Source organism: Mirounga angustirostris, unplaced genomic scaffold (genome assembly GCF_029215605.1).
Source record: "Mirounga angustirostris isolate CCGP_5_RB_7025 unplaced genomic scaffold, mMirAng1.0.hap1 SCAF_4, whole genome shotgun sequence".
In the NCBI taxonomy this organism is placed as follows: Eukaryota; Metazoa; Chordata; class Mammalia; order Carnivora; family Phocidae; genus Mirounga; species Mirounga angustirostris.
Window position 1 is genome coordinate 149,863,815 of NW_026991712.1, and position 18,762 is coordinate 149,882,576.

Sequence of the window (18,762 nt, forward strand, 5' to 3'; positions counted from 1 at the left end):
AGCAATTCTAAGAGGGAAGTTAATAGCAATACAGGCGTACCTCAAGAGGAACGAAAAATCTCAAATAAACAACCTAACCTTATGTCTAAAGGAGTTAGAAAAAGAACAAACAAAACCCAAACCCAGCAAAAGGAAAGACAGAATAATATTATAGCAAAAATAAGTGATATAGAAACTAAAAAACCCAGTAACAGATCAATGAAAACAGGAACTGGTTCTTTGAAAAGATCAACAAAATTGATATACCTTTAGCCAAACTTATCAAAAAGAGGGGAGGAAGGGAGAAAGAGAAAGGACCCAAATAAAATCACTAATGAAGAGGAGAAATAACAACCAACACCACAGAAATACAAAAAGTTGTAACAGAATATTATGAAAACCTATATGCCAACAAACTGAACAACTCAGACGAAATGGATAAATTCCTAGTAACATATAACCTACCAAAACTAAAGTAGGAAGAAATAGAAAATTTGAACAGCTTACCAGCAATGAAACTGAATCAGTAATCAAAAAACTCCCGAAAAATAAAAGTCCAGGATCAGGCAGCTTCACAGGCAAATTCTACCAAACATTTAAAAAGAGCTAATACCTATTCTTCTCAAACTATTCCAAAAAATAGAAATGGAAGGAAAACTTCCAAATTCTTTCTATGAGGCCAGCATTATCCTGATACCAACACCAGATAAAGACACTACAAAAAAAAGAGAACTACAGGTCAGTATCTCTGATGAACATAGATGAAAAATCTCAGCAAAATATTAGCAAACCGAATCCAACAATACATTAAAAAAATCATTTATGATGATCAAGTGGCATTTACTCTGGGGATGCAAGGGTGGTTCAATATAGATAAAACAATCAATGTAGTATGTCACATCAATAAGAGAAAGGATAAAAAACATAGGATAGTTTCTTTTTTTTAAGTTTTTGTTTATATTCCAGTTAGTTAATGTACAGTATAATATTAGTTTCAGGTATACAATATAGTGATTCAACACTTCCATACAACACCCGGTGCTCATCACAAGTGCCCTCCTTAATCTCCATCATCTATTTAACCCTCCCCTACCCACTTCCATTCTGGTAACCATCACGTTGTTCTCTATAGTTAACAGACTGTTTCTTGGTTTGTCTTTCTCTCTCTCTCTCCCTTCGCTCATTTGTTTTGTTTCTTAAATTCCACATATTTGTGAATTCATATGGTATTTATCTTTCTCTGACTTATTTCACTTAGTATAACACTCTCTAGTTCCATCCATGTCATTACAAATAACAAGATTTCATTATTTTTTATGGCTAAATAATATTCCATTATATATTTATATGTGTGTGTGTATACATACATACACACATATATATATATACATACATACTACCTCTTCTTTATCCATTCATCAGTCGATGGACACTTGGGCTGTTTCCATAATTTGGCTATTGTAGATAATGCTACTATAAATATCAGGGTGATGTATACCTTGAACACATTTAATTCAATCCCTATCAAAATACCAACAGCATTTTTCACAGAGCTAGAACAAACAATCCTAAAATTTGTATGGAGCCACAGAAGACCCCGAATAGCAAAAGCAATTCTGAAAAAAAAAAAAAAGGAAAATGAGGAATCACAATTCTGGACTTCCAGTTACATTACAAAGCTGTAGTGATTTAAACAGTATGGTACTAGCATTAAAAGAGACACATTCAAAAAGAAGGAATGAATATACAATGAGAAAAAAACAATCTCTTCAACAAATGATGTTGGGAAAACTGGACAGCCACATGCAAAAGAATGAAGCTGGACCACTTTCTTTGGCTATCTACAAAAATAAATTCAAAATGGATTAAAGACCTATATGTGAGACCTGTAACCATAAAAATTCTAGAGAGCACAGGCAGTAATTTCTCTGACATAGGCTCTAGAAACATTTTTCTAGATATGTCTCCTGAGGCAAGGGAAATAAAAGAGAAAATAAGCTATTGGGACTACATCAAAAGAAAAAGCTTCTGCACAGCAAAGGAAATAATCAACAAAACTAAATGGCAACCTATGGACTGAGAGAAGATCATTTGCAAATGACATATCTGATAAAGGGTTAGTATCTAAAATATATAAAGAACTGATAACAACTTAACACCCTAAAAACAAATAATCCAATTAAAAATAGACAGAAGACATGACCAGACATTTCTCCAAAGAAGACAGCCTAATGGCCAACAGACACATGAAAAGATGCTCAATACCACTGGTCATCAGGGAAATGCAAATCAAAACCACAATGAGATATCACCTCACACTTGTCAGAATGGTGAAACACAAAACACAAGAAACAAGTATTGGCAAGGATGTGGAGAGAAAGGAACCCTCTTGCACTGTTGGTGGGAATGCAAATGGTGTAATCACTGTGGAAAACAGTATGGAGATTCCTCAAAAAGTTAAAAATAGAGCTATACTTTGATCCAGTGTTTGCACTACTGGGTATTTACCCCCAAAATACAAAAACACTAATTAAGAGGGATACATGAACCCCTATGTTTATTGCAACATTAGTTTCAGTAGCCAAACTATGGAAGCAGCCCAAGTGATCATCAATAGATGCATGGATGAAGATGTGGTATACCAACAGACACATGAAAAGATGCTCAACATCAGTCATCATCAGGGAAATATATATCAAAACTACAATGAGATATCACCTCACACCTGTTAGAATCGCTAAAATCAAGAAGACAAGAAACAACAAATGCTGGCAAGGATGTGGAGAGAAAGGAACCCTGGTGCACTGTTGGCAGGAATATAAATTGGTAAAACCACTGTGGGAAACAGTATGGAGGTTCCTCAAAAAATTACAAATAGAATTACCATACATTCCCATAATTCCACTTTTGGGCATTTACCCAGGGAAAATGAAAACACTAATTCCAGAAGACATATGCACCCCCAGGTTTATTTCAGCATGACTTACAATAGCCAAGATATGGAAGCAACCTAAATGTCCATCAGTAGATGAATGAATAAGTAAAATGTGCTGTATATATACAATGAAATATTGCACAGCCATAAAAAGGATGAGATCATGCCATTTGAGACAACATGGATGGACCTAAAGGGTCCTAAATGAAATAAGTCAGACTGAGAAAGACAAATACCATGATTCTACTCATAAATGGAATCTGAAAAAAATGAGTAAACAAAAAACAATCAGAACTACAAATACAATGAATAAACTGATGATTGCCAGAGGGGAGGGGGATGGGAAGTTGGGTAAAATGGATGAATGGGAAAAGTAGATACAGGCCTCCAGTTATGGAATGAGTAAGCCGCAGGAATAAAAATCAGAGCAGAAGGAATATACTCAACGATATTGTAATAGCTATGTAATGGGACAGATGATAGCTATACTTGTGGTGAACACAGTATAACATATAAACTTGTCAAAATTAGTGAAGTTGTACACCTGAAACTAAAGTAACATCATCAATTATACTAAATTAAAAAAAAAAAAAGATGTAAGATACACACACACACACACACACACAATGGAATGTTACTCAGCCATAAAAAGGAATGAAATCTTGCCATTTGCAACACAGCAGATGGATCTAGAGGGTATAATGCTAAGTGAAATAAGTCAATCAGAAAAAGACAAATACCGGGGTGCCTAGGTGGCTCAGTCATTAAGCGTTTGCCTTCGGCTCAGGTCATGATCCCAGGGTCCTGGGATCGAGCCCCACATCGGGCTCCCTGCTCCGCGGGAAGACTGGTCTCCCTTTCCCACTCCCCCTGCTTGTGTTCCCGCTCTCGCTGTGTCTCTCTCTGTCAAATAAATAAATAAAATCTTAAAAAAAAAAAAAAGAGAAAGACTAATACCATATGATTTCATGTGGAATGTGGATGTGGAATTTAAGAGGCAAAACAAATGAACAAAGAAGAGACAAACAGGTACGCCCCGGTGGCTCAGTTGGTTAAGCATCTGACTCTTGGCTAAGCATCTGACTCAGCTTAGGTCTTGATCTCAGGGTTGTGGGTGTAGGCCCTGCGTTGAGCTCTGTGCTGGACAAACAAACAAACAAACAAAAAACAGCCTCTAAAATATACAGAACAAACTGCTAGTTACCAGAGGGGAGGTTGGTAGGGGATGGGTGAAATAGGTGAAGGGGATTAAGAGTATATTTATTGTGATGTGCACTGAGTAATGTATAGAGTTGTTGAGTCACTACATTTTACACCCAAAACTAAAATAACACCATATCTTAATTATACTAGCATTTTTAAAGTGAAAAATTTTTTTTAAATTAAAACTTCTGCTCTTCAAAAGATACTACTAAAGGGTCCTGGGATCGAGCCCTACATTGGGCTCCCTTCTCTGCGGGAAGTCTGCTTCTCCCTCTCCCTTGGCCTGCTGCTCTGCCTACTTGTGCTCTTTATCTTTCTGTCACATAAATAAATAAAATCTTAAAAAAAAAAAGATGCTACTAAGAGAATGAAAAGACAAGCCACAGACTGGAGAAAATCTTAGCAAAGCACATATCTGATTGAGGACTTATACCCAGAATATGTACAGAGTTCTCAAAACTCATCAATAAGAAAACAAACAGTCCAATTAAAAGTGAGCAAATGATATGAACAGACCCTTCACCAAACAAGATATACATAATGGCAAATAAGCATATGAAAAGATTCTCCATATCATTAGGCATTAGAGAAAGACAAATTAAAATCATAATGAAATATCAGTACACACCCATTAGGATGGCTAAAATTAGAAAGACTGACCATACCAAAGGTTGGCAAGGAGGGGGAGGAATTGGAATTCTCATACATTGCTGGTGGGAATGTACAATGGTAGAATCACTTTGGAAATAGTTGGATAGTTTCATGAAACGTTAAACATATACCTACTATATGATTCAGCCATTCTATTCCTACATATTTATCCAATAAAAAAGGAAATATATGTTCATACAATTTTTATAGCAGCTTTATTTGTACTAGCCAAAAACTCTGTGGTAGGCAGAATTCTAAGATGGCCCCAGATTCCCAGCCCCTGGTATACGTGCACCTTTTCCCAGTTATTCAAGAAGCATTAATCTAGTACTACTATTAAAGGATTTTGCAGATGTTATTAAGGTCCCAAGTCAATTGAGTTTAAGATAAGGAGATGATCCATGCCTTAAACTTATGAGTAAGATAGAGAGATGATCTGAGTGGGCCTGGCCTAATCATATTAGCCCTTTAAATCTGGGCCTAGAGGTCCTCAAAAAGTTAAAAATAGAACTACCTTATGCCCCAGCAAATGCACTACTAGGTATTTACCCAAAGGATACAAAAATACTGATCCAGAAGGGCACATGCACCCTGATGTTTATAGCAGCATTATCAACAATAGCCAAATTATGGAAAGAGCCCAAATGTCCACTGACTGATGAATAGATAAAGCACATGTGGGGTATATATAATAACCACATACATATATGAATATTAGTCAGCCATTAAAAAGAATGAAATGTTGCCATTTGCAATGACGTGGATAAAGCCAGAGTATATTATGCTAAGCAAAACAAGTCAGTCAGAGAAAGACAAATACCCTAAGATTTCACAACTATGTGGAATTTAAGAAACAATACAGATGGACATAGGGGAAAGGAGAAAAAAAGAGAGGGAGGCAAACCAGGAAACAGACTCTTAATTATAGAGAACAATCTAACTGAGGGTTGCTGGATGGGAGATGGGGGGGAGGGGATAAATGAATGATGGATATTAAGGAGGGCACTTGTGATGAGCACTGGGTGTTATATTTAAGTGATGAATCACTAGATTCTACTCCTGAAAACAATATGTTTTCTATATGTTAACTAACTAAAATTTAAATAAAAACATGAAAAAAAGAATCTGGGCCTAGAGTTCAGAGACTGGGAAAGTCAGAGATTGAAGCTTCAGGGGAATTTGTATGTGGTAAATTCTCTAGAGGGAGCCATGCAGCAAGAAATGAGGGCAGCCTCTAGCAGCTGAGAGCTGCCCTTAACTGAAAGCCAGCAAGAAAATGAGGACCTCAGTCCTACAACTAGAAGGAATTGAATTCAATTAACAACTTGAATGAACTTTGAAGCAGATTTTTTTCACCAGAACCACCAAAAAGGAATGCAGCCCAGCTGACATCAGGATTTCAGCCTTATAATACCATAAGTAGAGAAATCTGGCCACACTGTTCCTAGACTTCTGCTCTACATAACTAAAAACTAACACATGGGTGTTGTTCTAAGCAGCTAAGATTGTAGTAATTTGTTAATCAGCAAGAGAAAACCACTACAAACTGGAAACTCAAGGGTCCATCAACAGATAAATAAACAAATTGTAGTATATTCATACAATGGAATACTCTGACCAATAAAGAGAAATAATCTATTGAAAACACACAACAACAGGGATAAATTTTAAAATAATTCTGCTGAGTGAAAGAAGCCAAAAAGAGAGAGACTACATACATATGATCCCATTTATATAAAACTCTAGAAAATGCAAACTAATCTATGGTGACAGAAAGCAGATGAATGGTTGCTAAGAGATGGGGAACAGCGAAGGATGGGAAGGAGGGATTACAAAAGGGTATACAAAAACTTTTGGGGATAATGAATATACTCATTATCTTGACTGTAGTGATCTACATGTATACATACTTTGTCCAAAGTGTCATAAATATGTATTTCAATTATTTCTCAATAAAGCAGTTTTTAAAAGTAAAAACAAACTATATTTTAAAAGAAGAGATAGAAAGGAAAAATTTGAACACAATGAAAATGAAATTAAAGACTACATATTAAAAAATAAATAGAGTCTCTGAGAGGTATTTTTGTTTTCAGAACCAATTTAAATTCTGCAATGAGAGATGGATCTGAAACCTTGCTAAAGTAATCATGGTTGATCCTCATTATTTGTGGATTCCATATTTGTGAATTCATTTGCTCAATGAAATTTATTTGCAACCCCAAAATCAATACTCACAGTGCTTTTAAAGTTATTTACAAGCATGTGAATGGGCAGAGTGGTGAAAAATTTTAGTCGATGTGCATGTTTTTAACTGAGGTCAAACAAAGCAACATTCTGCCTTCTTACTGTAGATCTCATACTGTCGACAATTATCCTTTTTGTGATCTATGTAGTGCTATGGTTTTTGCATTTTTGTACTTTCTGTTGGTGATTTCACTGTTCAAAGCCTGAAGCATAATGCAAAACACTGTCTAGTATTCCTGAGTGCATGAAGGCTGTGATGTGCCTTACAGAATAAATGTATGTGGTAGATAATTCTCATTCAGCTATGAGTTTTAGTGCTGCTGTTGACTGAGTTCAATGTTAATGAATCAACTAACTATCCCTTATAAGGTGTCTTTAAGTAAAAACACACATAAAACAAAACTATGTATTGACTGGTTGACAAAAATGTAATCAGAACATAACCCTATATTTTTCCGAAGGAGCAACAGTTCAGTATTTGTTAATTCAATGTTCACAGCAACTTTATAGAACATAACTACCATGAGGAATGAGAACTTTTATTCTCAATAATAAATAAAAATGATTGAGGTTCTATAATTGAATGGCTTATATGGGTAGTCAGAGGCTTTAGAAACAATTATTTCTCTGATGATTTCTGCTTTGCCTACTTGTTAATGAAGTAAATTAAATCCAATGAATTATGCAGATTTTTAGTGTCTTATTCTCCACTGAAGATATTCTGATCTTTCTCCATTTTGCTCAAGTTTTCAACCCCATCTACCACTATCCTTAAGTTCAGATGACCTCTGTCCATTTCATACTTTAAGCTTCACTTCCAATGAGAATGCCTCAAGTCCAATGAGAACGCTAATTCTTCTTTAAAAAAAAAAGATTTTATTTATTTATTTGAGATAGAGATAGAGATAGACCGAGAGCAAGCATGAGCAGGGGGAGGAGGAGGGGCAGAGGGAGAGGGAGAAGCAGACTCCTGAGCAGGGAGCCCAACGTGGGGCTAGATCCCAGGACCCTAGATCATGACCTGAGCTGAAGGCAGACGCTTAACTGATTGAGCCACCCAGGCACCCCAAGAATGCTAATTCTTAAACCCCTTTTCTTTAAGGAAATTCAGGAATTCCTGTTGCTGGGAAATTTTCCCTTCATCTAGATTGTAAACTCTTTTAGATCTAGGTGCAGAATGCCTTTATTGCACTCCCTATTTGCTGCACTCGAGGGAAAAAAAAAAACAACCTTCAAGAATCAGGAAGAAGCAATTGGGCATGGCATCTGCAAAGGCAAAGTTAACAGAAGAAGGCTTTGAAATATATTTCAAGGTCAGTAGAGACAGATGCTCTTTTAGCATAAAAATATCTAAAAATTATGTTAGTAAGAAGAATATGAATATGATTCCTTTCCTCTGGTACACATGCCCTGTGTAATCCTCTTTCCTTGGATGCAGAAAAAAAAGTCTTCACGGGGTATTTTTCAAAGGTAGAAGGAATGTACAAGAGAAGCAATGCTGCTCCAGGCATATACTTTGTGCAAGGGAAGCTAGATTTAGGGGTACCATGCTCAACTTTTCATCTCCCACATGTATATTCTGTGTGATTGGACTTTATCATTGTAAAACTGGAATACAGAACTAACTGAACCTTGTTTGGGCTTCCTTATATGTTTATTCAGAAGAGAGGGGAGCATTTTCATTCCCTTTTCCAATCAGTGTAAGATAACTTAAGAGTAGATGACAGGGGAAAAAAGAAAATCTCTCCTGGAACTCATCTGGCCTACTAAACAGACCTACTTTAATCTTCCATGTTATCATATGTACACTAAAGAGGTAAAGGGGGCATTGTCAGCTTATCTGCGGGGGAAACTGTATTATGCTTAAGTGTAATGAAAGAGAAAGGGTCATAAGCATTTCAAAATTATTTCAAATATTTTTTTCAAAAGAGAAATAATTTGTTGCTAGAAAGAAGACTTGTTATAACCTCACAATGAGATTCCCTTACACTCTGCATAACCTCTTATTTGAAGAGGTCCCTGTGATGTACAGTACCATTACACCTAAAACTGAAAGAAGTTTTGGGCAGTGGGGAAAACTGCTTTGATCCTTCATTTCTCACTCAAGATAAGTATGGTGGTCTCAGGTGTTCATATTCCTGATGACAGTTCTTTTATATTACACGCAGAGAAATATTGCCTTCGGAAACTTTTCTCTACAACCTGGGATATATTTCAATGCAATGCATAAGCCTAAATAATAAAAATTGTACAACTGCTTAACTGTCAAAGGCATAGCCTGTGAAGTTGTTGGACAAATATAGAGCCTATAGACTACTTGTTAAAACCTTAGAGTATTAATAAATAACACAACAAAAGTACCAACATATACTCAATTAGAGGAAAAACATTGTGATCTAAAGCTTACCAACAGTTATTATGACCGTTTCATCATCTGTGGAGCACTTCTTTCTTTTACTTAAGGTACTTGAAGGAGAAGGCTTAAGAAAGTCCCATTTTGATGATGAATCTTCCATCTCATTAAAGAGCATGTAAAATGAACTGCTAGTTTTCTCATCTTGTTTACCTGGCATAAGACTCTATGGCTTTCGATTTTAAATCCATCAGAAGAAAATTCTACATTTGTGAAAAATGTTCCTGTGTTTCCCTCTGATGCTTCATTTCTGTAGTTAAAAAACAAACAAACAAGGTATTTATGAGAAAACTATAGTTTTTCTAGCTTTCAACTTGTTAGGAGACTGTCATGAATCTTCTAATAATTGTAGTGATTACCCTTTTTGATATATTTGCATCATTTGAATAGGATTTAATAACTCAAATGTGATGATGACTATAGATCACATTTCTAGACTTACATTTTGCTTCTTTTTCAGAATATTTTTTACTTTAGATAACTGTCTCTTTTGTGATTCATTTTTGCCACTTATCAACTTAAATTCATCATATATGACTTTTGATTCTTTCCTGACATCTTCCATTTGGCCTTAGAAACTTATTATTTTGGGGCACTTGGGTGGCTCAGTTGGTTAAGCATCTGCCTTCGGCTCAGGTCATGATCCCAGGGTCCTGGGATCAAGTCCCTCACCCGGCTCCTTGCTCAGCGGGAAGCCTGCTTCACCCTCTCCCTCTGCCTGCTGCTCTGCCTACTTGTGATCTTTCTTTCTCTCTCTCTCAAAAATAAATAAATAAAATCTTAAAAAAAAGAAACATTATTTTGTAGATCTGAGTGAAGGTCTTTCAAGATGTTCTGAAAGATCAGTTATTGCCAATTTAAATGAAAATAGGAATTTAGCTTTTCTTGAATAAATTCTAAAGCTGCTCTACTTTTGTTTGCTTTTTTAATAAGCCCTATTCCAAATCTGTTATTTGCTATATTCCAACACTTTCTTGAGTTACCTTTTTATGCTTATTCTATTACAATCAAACCTACATTTTCTGTAACTTGGTGACTCTTTTGAACTCTGGTTGATTTTTGGTTCACAGAGGTTAAGAAGAATGAAGGACTTTTGCTTTCCAGTTTGGGCAAATTTTGGTAAATGATATTTCTGAGAACACTTGCCAAGTGTTTCTACCATTTATTAAACTACTTAAAAATCATAATCCTTCATGACATGCTTTAAATAAAATACTGTGGGTGTTTTCCTTTATTTTTCTGTTTAACACATAAAACATTTTTAAAATGCAATGACTGAAACAAATCATATGGTTTCTATGTTCTGAAACTCAGATAAATTAACTTTGAGTTAAGAGATGTTAGCAATGTACTAAAAACATAATTTCTGTTTCATTTTAGTTTGAAATGTTTGTTTTCATCATCCTGAAGAGCATTGGTTAAATTTAATACTGAGATGCTGGGGCGCCTGGGTGGCTCAGTCGTTAGGCGTCTGCCTTCAGCTCAGGTCATGATCCCAGGGTCCTGGGATCAAGCCCCACATAGGGCTCCCTGCTCGGGGAGGGGTCTGCTTCTCCCTCTCCCACTCCCCCTGCTTGTGTTCCCTCTCTCGCTGTGTCTCTCTCTGTCAAATAAATAAATAAAATCTTTTTTTAAATTTTATTTTATTATGTTAGTCACCATACATCATTAGTTTTTGACACTATAAATAAATAAAATCTTTAAAAAAATTTAATACTGAGATGCTTACTAAGTTTTTTTTTATTTCCATGTGCTTTCCTCAATGCATATACCAATCATGTGTCAGATCACATTGTTAAAAGAATTAGTATTCTTTTCAATTGCCTTCTTTCTTAAAGTTATTTAAAATTCCTTTGTAATATGTAATCTATACCTCTGTATTTCTTCAAACTTATAATTCCCCACAACATCGCTTTTGCTGTTTATGTAGAACTAAGTTTCTTTACTCTTGTTTATTTATTTTTTTTTAAGATTTTATTTATTTGACAGAGAGAGAGAGACAGCTAAAGAGGGAACATAAGTAGGGGGAGTGGGAGAAGGAGAAGCAGGCTCCTGGCTGAGCAAGGAGCCCAATGTGCGACTTGATCCCAGGACCCGGGGATCCTGACCTGAGCCGAAGGCAGACACTTAATGACTGAGCCACCCAGGCGCCCCGTTGTTTTTCTTTTTAAAATAGATATTTTTATGTTTTCACTGATACTCTTTCTAATTTATAAAATGATTCTTAAAATATTTCCAGATAAGAGTTTCTGTTGCCAATTCTTGCCTTTATTTCATATTTTTTGTTGAAACTCTTTGTTTTTCTAACATCCATAAAATCATTCTTCTCCCCAATACTTTAATAAATTAAATTCTTTGAAGTATGGCCTATTCTGAATTTGAAGATGGTAGTTGCCTAATACATGTAGTTTTATTCAGCACAGATATTGTTTCCCTCTTATTTGACCTGAAAAGCATAATAAAATACAATTATAACATAATAAAGCAGATGTTTTAAATCACTTCATTATATAATATTAAATCATTAATTATTACAATTAAAATTATTTCATAAAATTCTATGAATTAGTCAGAAATGCCACTGGAAAAAAAATCTGCTAAAGAATGTAATAAGAGAAAAAACTGGAGGTGTCACAATTCCAGATTTCAAGTTATATTACAAAGCAGTAGTAATTAAAACAGTACCATACCGGCAAAATGATAGATACATAGAGACTCAAACATGCTGTAGCTGAGAAGTATGTGAACAGCAGCCTGGCTCAAACCCTTACCTCACTGATCTATGGATTTCTGTGTGTTTTGAGCCCTGCCTGCAGTGGACCATAGAAGCAAAAAGAGCATCATGGACTTGCAAAATGGCGGCCATATATCTGTCTGCTATATTAGACCCTGCTGGTGCCCACGAGAGGATCACAGAAGTGGAAAACATCCACTCTGCATTACAGAACTCAATAACCTTTGAGGATGTGGCCATGGACTTCACCCAGGAGGAATGGGCATTGTTGAATTCACATCAGAGAAAACTACAGAGATGTGATGCTGGAGAACTATAGATACTTGGCATCTCTGGAAAAGCAGCTCAGCAAACCCACTCTGATCACCCAGATGTAACAAGAAGATGAAACTAAAACAGGTAACTGTTCAAATTGGATGGTTCTCCTTAAAACCAAACAATCACGGGCGCCTGGGTGGCTCAGTTGGTTAAGCGACTGCCTTCGGCTCAGGTCATAATCCTGGAGTCCCGGGATCGAGTCCCATATCGGGCTCCCTGCTCGGCAGGGAGTCTGCTTCTCCCTCTGACCCTCCCCCCTCTCATGTGCTCTCTCTCTCTCTCTCATTCTCTCTCTCAAATAAATAAATAAAAAATCTTAAAAAAAAAAACAAAAAAACCCCAAACAATCACAACATAAACAAGATATTTTGGAGAAGGAAGCACTCAGTAGCAAGAAGAAGGAGCAAACTCATGGAGGCAGATCCATTGAGCAGAATAAAATTGCCTTGAGCATGAAATCTAGCATTACTCAGAATCAGAGAATTTATCCTGGAAAGAAACCCCATCAACTCCTTCATCTTGGGAAAGCCCTCAGAGATTTTTCACACCTTAACCCACATGAGAGCATTCTTTCTAGGGAAAAATTCAATGACTATAAAAATGATAAAAATACCTTCATTAGTTCTTTCTTAGATGTGCACAAGAGACAACATACAAAAGAGAAATCCTATGAATGCATTGACTCTAGGAAAGTCTTAAATTCAATCTTATAACGTAAGCATGAAAAAACTTGCATTAGAGAGAAACAATGTAGCCAGTGTGGTAAGGTATTACAGAACCATTTATCCATTGCATTGCACATGAGAAACCATAGTACATAAAATCCTTTTAAATATAACCAATGTGGGGAAGTCTACAGTTCAACCTTTTTTTTTTTTTAAAGATTTTATTTATTTATTAGAGAGAGACACAGCCAGAGAGGGAACACAAGCAGGGGGAGTGGGAGAGGGAGAAGCAGGCTTCCCGCTGAACAGGGAGCCCGATGTGGGGCTCGATCCCAGGACTCTGGGATCATGACCTGAGCCGAAGGCAGACGCTTAACGACTGGGCCACCCAGGCGCCCCGAACCTCTTATCTTACATGGTACAAGAGAATTCACACTGGGGAGAAGCCCTATGAAAAACCTTCAGAGTGTGGAAAAACCTTCAGAGATAGTTCACTTCTCAGACTACATGAAGGAATTCATTCAAGGGATAAACCCTACAAATGTGATCAGTGCAGCAAAACCTTCAGTAGAAGCTTTAGGCTTACCACGCACAAGATAATATATACCAGAGAGAAGCCCTATGCCTGTAATGATTGTGGGAAAACCTTCAGTATTCTTTCATACCTTACAAGACATAAGAGAATCCACACTGGAGAGAAATGTGTTGAGTACAGCCACTGTGGAAAAGCACACCTGTGGATACATACTAGGGAGAAACCTTACAAGTGTGATCAGTGTTGGAGAATTTTTAGAATGAGCTGTAATCTTAATGTGCACAAGAAAATGCATGCTGGAGAGAAACCATGTACATGCAATGAATATGGGAAAGCCTTCAGGGATCACTCATGCCTTAAAGAACATGTGCGAATTCACACTGGAGAGAAACTTTTTGCATGTAATCAGTGTGGGAAAGCCTTCAGAGTGAAATCTTTCCTCACTTTGTACAAGAAAATTCACATGAGAATGAAACAATATGAATGTAAGGAATATGGGAAAGCCTTTGGTGGCCTCTTACCTCATAGGAGACATATGAAAAAGCACACCAGGGAAAAGAAACCCTTCAAGTATAGTGAGCATGAAAAAGTTTTTAGGAGGCATATATCCCTTACAATACACATAAGAACTCACACTGGAGAGAAACCCTATGAGTGTGATCAATGTGGGAAAACCTTCAGTGTAAGGTGTAATCTTACTGTGCAAAAAGAGTCCATATTGGTGAATAGCCTTAACAATGCAATGTCTGTGAACATGCTTTCAGTAAGCTCTCATCCCTTCAGCGGCATCATGAGAGCACTCATGCTGGGTAAAACTCCTAGTAATGTCCATATGCAATAATTTTTAGTGAACTCTCATTCTGTAAGGCATAAAAGCAAATGCCAACTGCAGAGAAAAACTGAATGTAAAGAATGGGAGAAAGCATCTGAATAACAGACCTATGGGAGAAATATGTTATGCAATGACTGTGATAAATCCTTATTCATACCTTAGATATGTGACCACTTGATGCTGAAAGTAAAAACTTATAATGTCTTCAAGGCTTGTTACTTGAGAAAAATAAATGCCTAATGTTTTAAGCCAAAAAAAAAAAAAAAAAAAGACACATATATCAATGGAATAGAATGGAAAACCCAGAAGTAAACCTACAATTATTTGGCCAATTAATCTTCAACAAAGGATGAATGAATATACAGTGAGAAAAAGACAATCTCTTCAACAAATGATGTTGGGAAAACTGGACAGCCACATGCAAAAGAATGAAGCTGGACCAGTTTCCTTCACCATACACAAAAATAAATTCAAAATGGATTAAAGACCTAAATGTGAGACCTGTAACCATAAAAATTCTAGAAGAAAGCACAGCCAGTAATTTCTCTGACATTGGCTGTAGCAACATTTTTTCTAGGTATGTCTCCTGAGGCAAGAAAAATAAAAGCAAAGATAAGCTATTGGGACTACATCAAAATAAAAAGCACACAGAGAGAAAAACACCATATGACTTCCCTCATGTGTAGAATTTAAGAAACAAAATGGATGAACATTCAGGAAGGGGAAAGAAAAGAGAGAGGGGGGAAACGAATCATGGGAGACTCTTACATATAGAGAGCAAACTGAGGGTTGATGGAGGGAGGGCAGTGGGGAATGGGATAGATGGGTGATGGTTATTAAGGAGGACACTTGTTATGATCAGTGCTGGGTGTTATATTCAAATGATGAACCACTGAACTCTACTCCTGAATCCAATATTGAACTAACTAGAATTTAAATTAAAAATTTGTCAACTAACTAGAATTTAAATTAAAAAAAATAAAATAAAAAGCTTCTGCACAGCAAAGGAAACAATCAACAAAACTAAAAGGCAACCTACAGAATGGGAGAAGATATTTGCAAATGACATCTGATAAAGGGTTAGTATCCAAAATATATAAAGAACTTATACAACTCATCACCCAAAAAACAAATAGTCCAATTAAAAAATGGGCAGGGGCACCTGGGTGGCTCAGTCTGTTAAGCATCTGACTTCGGCTCACATCATGATCTTGGGTTCCTGGGATTGAGCCCTGCATTGGACTCCCTGCTCAGCGGAGATTCTGCTTCCCCCTCTCCCTTTGCCCCTGCCCCTACTCATGCACTCTCTCTCTCTCAAATAAATAAATAAATAAATAATGGGCAGAAGACATGAACAAACATTTGTCCAAAGAAGACATCCGATGGCAAACAGACACATCAAAATATGTTCAACACCACTGATCAACAGAGAAATGCAAATCAATACCACAATAAGGTATCACCTCACACCTGTCAAAATGGCTGAAATAAGAAATACAAGAAACAACAAGTGTTGGCGAGGATGTAGAGAGAAAGGACCCCTCTTGCACTGTTGGTGGGAATACAAACTGGTGCAGCCACTGGGGAAACAGTATGGAAGTTCCTCAAAAAGTTAAAAATAGAACTACTCTGCAATTCAGTAGTCACACTACTATTTATTCCCAACATACAAAAACACTAATTCAGAGGGATACATCCCCCCTATGTTTATTGCAGCATTATTTATAGTAGCCAAACTATGGAAGCAGCCCAAGTGTCCATTGATCAATGAATGGATAAAGAAGAGGTGGAATACAATTCAGCCATAAAAAAGAATGAAATCTTGCCATCTGCAACAACATGGAGAGAGCTAGAGTGTATAATGCTAAGCAAAATAAGTCAATCAGAGGAAGACAAATACCATATTACCTTACTCATATGTGGAATTTGAGAAACAAAACAAATGCGCAAAGAAAAAAAAAAGAGAGAGAGAGACCAACCAAGAAACAGACTCTTAACTATAGAGAATAAACTGATGATTCTCTCAGAGGGTGGGTGGGGGAATGGAGAGAATGGTGGGGGAAGGATGCAGTAAGAAAATTAACCATAAAAAAGCCATAAAATGTAGTAAGAAAATTAACCATAAAAGCTGCCTGATGAAAATGTGACCCCATTAGTTTAATTTAGGAAAATAACAGTCAAAACCACTTCATCTAGCAAATGCAAATAGTGATAGTATCTACATTATTAAGGATTGTGAGGCTTAAATAAAATAATGCATATAAAGTGCTTAGTATAGTATCTAGTACTCTAAAAACTTAATAAATGCTAGCTATAATCACTCCCCCTACTCTCCATGCCCTCTCTCACCTTCACCTCACCTCAGTCCCAATCTGCTTCACCTCTGAAATTTTAACTCCTATGTTCTACTCTTTAACCATAATATGCTTTTCTCTGATCATTATTCCAGCTTTTACTACCTTATCCTCCCATAATTTTAATTTTACCTCCTTGATATTCCTAAACCTTTGACCCTCCCATTTCCCCCCCAATTTATTATTACTCTCTGGCTTTACTTCTAGCTCTACTTTTTTCCCTATCCATCACAAAATCTCATAGTCCACAAATTTAATTATACTGCCTTGGGTTTTGTTAAACCCTAGAGGTCTATCAGTCATAGGATCTGATAGATTGTCATGGGATCTGATAGAACCCACCAAAAACTGTGGGTTCAAATTCTGGCTCTGTTACTTACTAGCTGTGAGAAATGAGCAAGATGTTTATTCTTTTTTTGATATATATAGAATGACAATTGTTAAAATTAAATGCAGTAATGTATATAAAGCTTTCACCATACAGGCTACAAATATTCGATCTTCAATAACTCTTAGTTCATTTCTCTTCTTCTCATTCCCTTCAGTAACTATTCCAAAATTTCATCTTTTTATTCAAACTCTCATTTAATCTCTTTCTCCCACTAACTCAGCAGATGACTTAATTTCCTATTTCATAGAGAAATCTGGAGCCATTAAGTCAAGACTCCTTTAATTTCCTCTAAGTTACTTATAATTTAATCTACATTAGTATTTCTTTCCAGTCTTGAAGAATCTCCCTTCTATCTATGGCTTAATGTTCCTCCTCAGCTCAGAAACCATTAACCATCACTTCTCTCTTTCTTCTGTACCGTTTCTTCCTCTTCTCTCCCTATTGACCTTTTCCCTTCACATATAAACATCCAAAATCCTCTTCCTTCTTCAAGACAAACCCTTTATTATTCCTCATGGCCAAGCCTCTTGGAACAGTTGTTCACTCTCGCCATCTCTGCTTTCTCACCTCCTATTCACTTCCAACTCACTCTAATGTTACTTCTGTCCATACATTCTTCCAAAGCTTCTCTCAGTAAGGTCCACATTGATCTCCATATTACCATGGCCAATGGATACTTTTCTACATTAATGACACAGTTTGTCAATCCCTCCCTCATTCTTGTAATTCTTTTCTTCCTTGCCTTCTATGCCGTAAGTTTCTTCAGCTTTCCATTTCTTGATTTAGTTTTATCAGGCTCATCTTTTAATGCCCATCTCCCAAATGGCATAATTCCCTCAGACTCTATTTTAAATATTTGGGTTTTTTTCTTTCACAGTAGTTGGGTGATCCATCTGAATCTATGACTTTAATTACAACACCTATATGCTGATGACTATTAAACTTTATTTCCAGTCTAGGTTTCCACTAAAACTAGAAATCTTTTACTCAACTAGCTATCCCATCTCTCCTCCCAAATGTCCCATAAATACCTCAAATTCAATATACTGAAAACTAAACTCCTATTTGCTTCTACACATATAGGACATATTTTAGAAAATAATAAAAAACCATCTTCCACACAATTACCAAGGCCTTTCTCAATATAGGACCTTTATTTAAACACAAAAAATAATTATTTCTCTTTTTTTCCAAGGATCAGTACATAATTAATTCTATTCCAGATGCATAGGAAATTAATCCATTATATATAATAGAAGCCTTAGGGCCCTAGGGTTTAATTCTCCTGCAGAACTCAGTTGAGACAGGATTCATTTACCTTCCATATCTATGCACCAAGTTAGTAGATTTTACCTCTTATCTCTGGTATCTCCATGCCTTCCTCCTTCACCTTTGCTGGCTAATGCTCTCATGCTTTTCTGGTTACCTACTCTAAGAGCCTACAAAATTGGGTTGGCCCAAATCTAACTCTCTAATTTGATTTCCTGACATTTCCCTTTAGGCTTATT

General features: G+C 36.4%; 1 protein-coding gene across 5 annotated transcripts in view; it reads right to left on the minus strand.

The window, feature by feature from the left end:
- Positions 1-18,762, minus strand: part of CUNH1orf185 (chromosome unknown C1orf185 homolog) — a 159,905-nt gene that overhangs the window by 35,243 nt on the left and 105,900 nt on the right. For all 5 annotated transcript variants that reach the window (XM_064589172.1, XM_064589171.1, XM_054512867.2 and 2 more), the window contains one exon: positions 9,420-9,675. In XM_064589172.1, the coding sequence (XP_064445242.1) occupies positions 9,420-9,585 (166 nt within the window). In that variant the 5' untranslated portion in view covers positions 9,586-9,675. The remainder of the gene's footprint in view (positions 1-9,419; positions 9,676-18,762) is intronic.